The following is a 7,092-nucleotide window of genomic DNA, read 5'->3' on the forward strand; positions in this document are numbered from 1 at the left end:
GTAGAAAGATGTTCCACCATGCTGGATGTATCTTCACTTAAAGTCCTGAATAAAGACATTTTCTTTATTGCAAACGACAAGAACAATACCAATCAGAACTTTTTTGTGGTCTTTGGACCCAACAGAACCAGCAGCATGTTATCTGAACTGTTGCACGGACCAACAGGCCGCTACAGTGCTAACGCTAACAGCTAACAGCAGCCCTGCTCTGCCCAGCGGTGGTTTCCGTGGCGACCGAACGCCGACGTGAACTCTGCGGCTGTTTGTTCAGCTCGTCTCGGCCGGGTGCAGATCCAGAACCAGCGCCAGCCGGCGTCTCTGGTCTGTTTACACTGAAGCCACACAATGATGGAGGGCGAGCGACATAGAGATGTGCAGGGAGAGAGAGAGCAGGGGCTCAGAGTAAACACAGGAAGTGAAGGTTTATTTGATCACAGCTAAATATCTCCTCATGCTGAGACGCTCCGCTTGTCTCAACCTGAAGCCTAGACTCCTGTTTCTGCTTCACATCTTTATCACGACCGCTCAGCCGTTTAGCTTTTAGCTTCATGTCCGACTGTCAGACTTGTGGTCGTCTTGACTCTGATTCAGTTTTGACTCGTCTGGGTTTTGGCCCAGTTTGGTTTCAGTGTTTCACTTTTCTTGGTCTAGTTTCCGTCTCCACTGAGGCTTACTGCTGCTCTGAAACAGGCTTGTGGGTGTTCGGCTTCAACTCGGGGATGTTTTGACTCGGACTCGGGCTTTGAGGTCGATAAACGCTAAACTTGGACTCATCAGGGTTTCGACTCAGATTCTGCTCTGACCCAAACTCATGGTTGGTTTGACTCGGTCTTTGTCTGGATGAGGATTTATCTCGGACTCAGAGGTGTTTTGACTCCTTGTAGTCGACTAATAAGTGTTTGGACTCATATTCGACTTTGACTCGTTGATATTTTGACTCTGACCTGTAGCTGCTTCTTCACTGCTCAGATGGTCGACTGGTTTTGGTCGTACAGGTGTTCTGACTCAGGTTTAACTCGTTTTGATCTTGTGGAGGATTTGACTCAGACTAATGAGTGACTCGATGTTTGGACTCTTACTTGTCTCGACTATGCAGATGTTTTAGACTCCAGGGTTTGGACTCAGACTTGTCTTAATCTCTGATTTGCCTTCGTCTTGTAGATGTTTGACTTAGACTCAGCTCTGACTCGTAGATGTTTCGTCTCAGATGTTCTTGTGTTTGCTTTGACTCGTTAGTGTTTAGACTCGGTTTTGTCTTCATTTTTAACTCTTCTCGGTCTTTAGGTTCAGCTGTGACTCGTTGGTGTTTGACTACATTGTTCATTAATTCTTTAACTTTTCTTGGTCTTGTTTTGACTCAGCACCTTCTCTGACTCATTAGTGTTTTGATGAAGTTTCGTCTTGATCTTCCACTTTTCTCGGTCTTCTGTTTGCTCTGATGAAGCTCTGACCTGTCGGTGTTTAGACTTTAATTTTTAAAAACTTTTCTTGGTCTTTGTCCCAGATGTGACTCGTGGGTGTTCTGACTCGTCTCTGGGTCGAACTTGTCTCGGTCTGCTGACTCACAGCTGCTTTGACTTGTAAATACAAAGAAATGCAAAAAAAAAACCCCAGAAAAGCAGGAAGAGGAAGAAGAGACGAAGCAGCAACGCAAACAGAAAACAAAGCTGTGATGTTTGTTATTTGCAACTGATGTGGGTTAAAAAAGTCTACCAAACATCTTCTGTTAACCAACATATGACTTCTGTACATGGAGAGTTTGAAGACGTATGGATTTATCGGTCCGTCGGGGAACAGTCTGGATGAGTTTGCGGCGTCGAGGATGAAGCTGATATCAGATGTCCGAAGCAGAATAAAGCTCTGATGTCCCAGCGGAGCAATCTGGCGTTCAGACAGCAGCTGATGAATAATAAATACAGAAAGCACAGCGATCAATAGAAACGGCCGTGAGTTAAGTACCCTGGTTAACGCCGTCACGGTCGGGCTTTTAATTCCTCGTAAGGTTTTGTTGTTGCTCAGATTCATGCAGAGGTTTCTCATGTGTTTGCGTCCTTTTTGCCTGCAGATGTCCAGCTACAAACGAGCTACGTTGGAGGAGGAGGAGGTGTCGGACGCTCCGGCTGAGGCGGCCTCGTCTCCCGACAGAGTGGAGGTCAGTGAACGCAGCGCAAACAGACGACAAAGTGAGTTTTGATGTGGTAACCGCTCCCCCGGACTGGATCCAGAGTGGAACCTGGGAGGCCTCCGACTGAAAACACAACGGGAGGCCTCTCGGTGGGAGTCCACCTCCAACAAAGGGAGCGGCGGCGGGGGGTCTGGAGCGCCGCCAGTCCGGCTGCTGGCGAACACAAGTTACTTTGGCAACTTCTGAGCGCAACAAAAGTGAGCTGGACGAGGACGGGGAGGCAGCGTTAGCAGATAGTTCAGACAAAAACACCGCCTCGGTTGCGTAAAGCAGCCGAGTGGCCTCTCAGACCGACTTAGTTCCAAAACTAAACTGAAAATGTCACAAAATACGACATTTACACTGTTTGTTTTTCATAAAGTCACAGAAAGAACATTTGGAGGAAGGAGACGACCAAATCATTCTCTCCTTCTCAGTTTGTGTTTGAAACTGGGTCATCATATCCATCAAAGTCCTGGTTCACTGGAGACATGTGGGTTTTTTAAAGGGCTGATACCGATTACTGGGAATCAAACACACCAATGTGTGGAACAGATCTACATTAAAGCATCCAATACTTTATTACTGTTTACTACAACTGAATATGTATATAGAGAGTAAACCAGGGTAAGATTAAACCATTTTATTGGTGGTAGAAAATCAGAAGAAGTGGTTTAAAGGTACGATGATGTAAAATTCTGACAGAACAAAATCCACCTCTCTGTGGTTTTTTTTTAATAAGAATATTCATGTGCAAACTTTTCTTTGTTGTTAACAGGAGAATCATGTCAACGATTATTAGTTAGTTTTAACAGAAACTGACCTAAACTTTTTGTCTAATGTGTGAAAATGTCAGATTAGGACTTTGTTTCTGTTAAACTGTGTTCACTATCATCTAATTCAGTTACATGTAAACTAACTGCTTTCTGTTTAAAAGCCTAACGAGCTGACTTTAGGTTAAACAAATAGTTTAATGCTACATTAGCTTGCTATAGCACAATCCAACTAGCTGACTTTAGGCTAAGCTAAAAATCTAATGCTGTATTAGCTTGTTGTACAGCTAGCTAGCTCGCTAGCTGACCTGAGGTTAATCTCATTATTTTACGCTATATTAACTTGCAATAGCCCTAGCTAGCTAACTAGCTGACTTTAGATTAAGCTAGTAGTTTTGCGCTGTATTAGCTTGATGTAGCACTACCTAAGTAATAATTTAATGCTATATTAACTTGCCATAGCCATAGCAAGCTAGCTAGCTGATGTGAATGATGTATAATATACATATAAATTGATGCTGTTTCTATAAACCGAAGAGCTTCCTGATTCCAGACCACTCAGTGAAAACATGTTTGAACCATTTGCCTCCCGTTAATCCAAAAACGAGCAAAGATGCAGAACTTTAAGCCTTAAAACAATTTAAACGGCTGAGTTCTCCAGAGATGTATCCACTGCACAGCTGTCAGGGACCAGAACTGTTCTTTGTATCAGCCTGTAAACGTGTTTGTTTCTGCTGTAAAGTTGGACTTTATAACATGGAGATTGATGGGGACTCACTCAGCCCCAAGTGGCCATTCGTGGAACTGCAGTTTGTCGTATTTGTTTGTTTTTTTGGGCAAATCAGCAGTTGATGTCCCATCTTTACCCACAGTCTGAAGGTTTCTTCTATTATTTACCTGTAAAGGAGTTTTCTGGAGGTTGTTCCAGAACCTGCTGAGACAAATATGTGATAAAATGTGACTTGACTTGAGCCTGATGAGCTGCAGATGAACGGATGATGGTTAAAGGAGGAGGGATGATGGACGGATGACTCCAGTGTCTCTGTGTCTCAGGTGGGCTTCAGGAAGGGAGGCGTGGACCTTTTTGGCCGGAGAACCCAGCTGGAGGTTCTGCTGTCGGTTCTGCTGCTGGCCGCCCTGCTGGCTCTGCTGGCCTGCCTGGTGGTTCTGGGGCTGGGCTTCAGTTCAGGTACGTCCTCGTCTGCATCCTTCTGTCCTTCGCTTGGTGCTGTTCCTCACCTCCTTCCTCCCTTTCTCCTCTTGTCTCAGCGGTCCTCTCCATCCCGTCCATCTCTGCCTCCTCCTTTCCTTCCTTTGGTCTCCACCTTTTCCTCCTTCACCTCCTCCTTTCCTTTTCTTTCTGACCTCCTCACCTTCTCCCCTCCTATGCTTCCTTTCCAAGTCTCCTTTTTGTGTTGGCCTCTGTGTTTTTTATAAGAACATACATGTACAAACGTTTCTTTACTGTTAACGCAGGAGTCATGTGGAGGATCCTCCATTAGTTTGAATGAAAAATAAGAACTTTTTCTGTGAAAACATCAAAGTCGAGGCTCAGTGACATCAATGATTTTCAGAACGGTAGCTTGGCTGACGTTAGGTTTTTATAAATTATTTTCACTATCATCTAATACAGGAACATAAAAACTACCCGGCACTAAAAAAAGTATATTATCTGTCTAAAATACTAAATAACTAATTTTAGGTTAAGCTAGTAATTTAGTGTTATATTAGCTTTAGCACTAGCTAGCTAGCTGACTTTAGGTTAAGCTAATACTTATATGCTATGTTAGCTTGCTGTAACACTACCTAATTTACTGACAGTAGGTTAAGCTATTAATTTGTTGCTACATTAGCTTGATGTAGCACTAGCTAACTCTCTGACCTTCGGTTAAGCTAATACTTTTATGCTATATTAGCTTGCTGCGGCACTACGTAACTATCAGACTTTAGATTAAGCTAATCATTTGTTGCTATCCTGACCTGTGTGTTGTCTCTCCCATGATGCCTTGCAGACAGTGGGCGTGGCCTGTGCCTGTCGGAGGCGTGCGTCACGGTGGCGAGTCAGATGGTGGAGGCGATGGACCGCGGCGCCGACCCGTGTCACGACTTCTACCAGTTCGCCTGTGGAGGCTGGATGAGGAAGAACCCGCTGCCGGACGGACGGTCGCGCTGGTCCACCTTCAACAGCATCTGGGAGCAGAACCAGGCGCTGCTCAAACACCTGCTGGGTGAGGCTCTGGTTTTAGAGCGGGTCTTTAGAACGGGTTTTACGTCTGGTCTAACTGGTTTCATATCTGGTCTTACTGGTTTTGTGTTTCTCTTCAGAAAACGGGACGTTTAGCGGCAGCAGTGAGGCTGAGAGGAAGACTCAGTCGTATTATCTGTCCTGCCTCAACACTCAGAGAATCGAGGAGCTCGGAGCTCAGCCCCTCATTGACCTCATCGCCAAGGTAACCACACCTACACCCTGTCACCGTGGTAACCGCCTCCCGGTCCTGCTCTCCACAGGATGAACCGATGGGAAAGAAACCAACAACAGGAGTAAACACTGCTGCTTTAAGTTTGTGGTGTTCGAAAGTCTTCAAAACTTTTTAAATCTGTTCTAAAAATATAAAAAAAGTTTTGCCTTTTTCTGCTTTCACTGCATTCTAGATTAGGTTTTAAATGGACAAACACTGGTTTCATTCATCAGTTTAAAATCAATCCAAAACAATTTTTATATTTATGTTTATGTGGTTTTATGGTTTAATTTTACTGATTTTTAGAAACTTCTTCACTTTAAATTCATTTGATTCTGAGTGAAGCGCTGATAAATAAAGTAAATATCTAACGATGCTGCGACTGTTCTGCAGATCGGAGGCTGGAACATGACGGGTCCGTGGGACAAAGACAACTTCATGGAGGTTCTGAAGGTGGTCTCGGGTCCGTACAGAGCTCAGCCGTTCTTCAGCGTCGGAGTCAGCGCCGATCCGAAAAACTCCAACAGCAACGTGATCCAGGTGAACCAGAACCAGAACCAGAACCAGATACGAGATGTTTTCATACAAGAAACATTAAACACTGAGAAAACATGGAGCTTTGTTCTTACATCAAAAAACCAACAATAAATAAAACTGAAACCAATTATTCAAATATTTCATGGTTGCTGCAAACATTTAAACATTTCTGTTTTTCTTTTTAATTATTGAATTAACTTTTGTTTTATTTTAAATTTTGGATAAATATTAATAAATTTCAAAAAATATTTAATATACAAAAATATGTTAAAATTACTATAAATTATTGATAAAATGTCCAATTATATTAATGTCACTTCAGAAAATGTTTAGAAAATTTAAGCTTTTAATTCTTTAAGATATTGTCCTAATCACACACAGTATATCAAACTGTGGTATTAAGGATCAGAATACTTCCTCTACTACTGCATCAGACTGTGGACAGAAATATTTGATCACAGTTTGGTCAAACTTTATTACTAAAGGACAGAAACAAGCTTTTGGTTTGGGGCGTGTCGATGTAGCGCCAATCTGATTGGTTCCCAGTCAGGCCTCTGATGGTCTCTGGTTTCCTCTTTAGGTGGACCAATCAGGGCTTTTCCTGCCGTCCAGAGATTATTACCTCAACAAGACAGCCAATGAGAAGGTGAGACGACCCGAGTGTTGCTGTCAAAGTTCAGATTATTTGGATTTATGCAACAGAATTACATTATATATTATTAAACCTGCCGCCTGGTGCTGCCTCAGGTGCTGGTTGCCTACCTGGACTACATGGTGGAGCTGGGGATGCTGCTGGGGGGCGAGAGGAGCTCCACACAGCTTCAGATGCAGCAGATTCTGGAGTTTGAGACGGCGCTGGCCAACATCACCGTCCCCCAGGACCAACGGAGGGACGAGGAGAAGATCTACCACAAGGTGACCATCGCTGAGCTGCAGGTGAGTCCAGCACGGTTCTGGTTGGTGACGTGTGAAAAGTTAAATGTGAGAGAGAAGTCTGAGCTCTGCACAACCGACGAAATGGTGGAAATGTCAGATTGTTGATTTGGAGAAATAATATTGTGTTTTGTTGTATCATAACATCTTAGATTTTGTCGTATTGTCTCATCTCGTGTCGTGTCCTAGACGTGTTGTGTCATAACATCTCATATCGTTGTGTATC

At 43.6% G+C, this 7,092-nt stretch overlaps 1 protein-coding gene across 1 annotated transcript in view; it reads left to right on the top strand.

The window, feature by feature from the left end:
• Positions 1–7,092, top strand: part of ece2b (endothelin converting enzyme 2b) — a 35,777-nt gene that overhangs the window by 13,784 nt on the left and 14,901 nt on the right. The window contains exons 2-8 of the mRNA XM_008287235.1: positions 2,066–2,152; positions 3,991–4,126; positions 4,950–5,165; positions 5,263–5,387; positions 5,790–5,936; positions 6,514–6,579; positions 6,681–6,869. Coding sequence (XP_008285457.1) covers positions 2,066–2,152; positions 3,991–4,126; positions 4,950–5,165; positions 5,263–5,387; positions 5,790–5,936; positions 6,514–6,579; positions 6,681–6,869 — 966 coding nt within the window. The remainder of the gene's footprint in view (positions 1–2,065; positions 2,153–3,990; positions 4,127–4,949; positions 5,166–5,262; positions 5,388–5,789; positions 5,937–6,513; positions 6,580–6,680; positions 6,870–7,092) is intronic.

This window comes from Stegastes partitus, unplaced genomic scaffold, assembly GCF_000690725.1.
Source record: "Stegastes partitus isolate 25-593 unplaced genomic scaffold, Stegastes_partitus-1.0.2 Scaffold491, whole genome shotgun sequence".
NCBI classification, from domain to species: Eukaryota; Metazoa; Chordata; class Actinopteri; family Pomacentridae; genus Stegastes; species Stegastes partitus.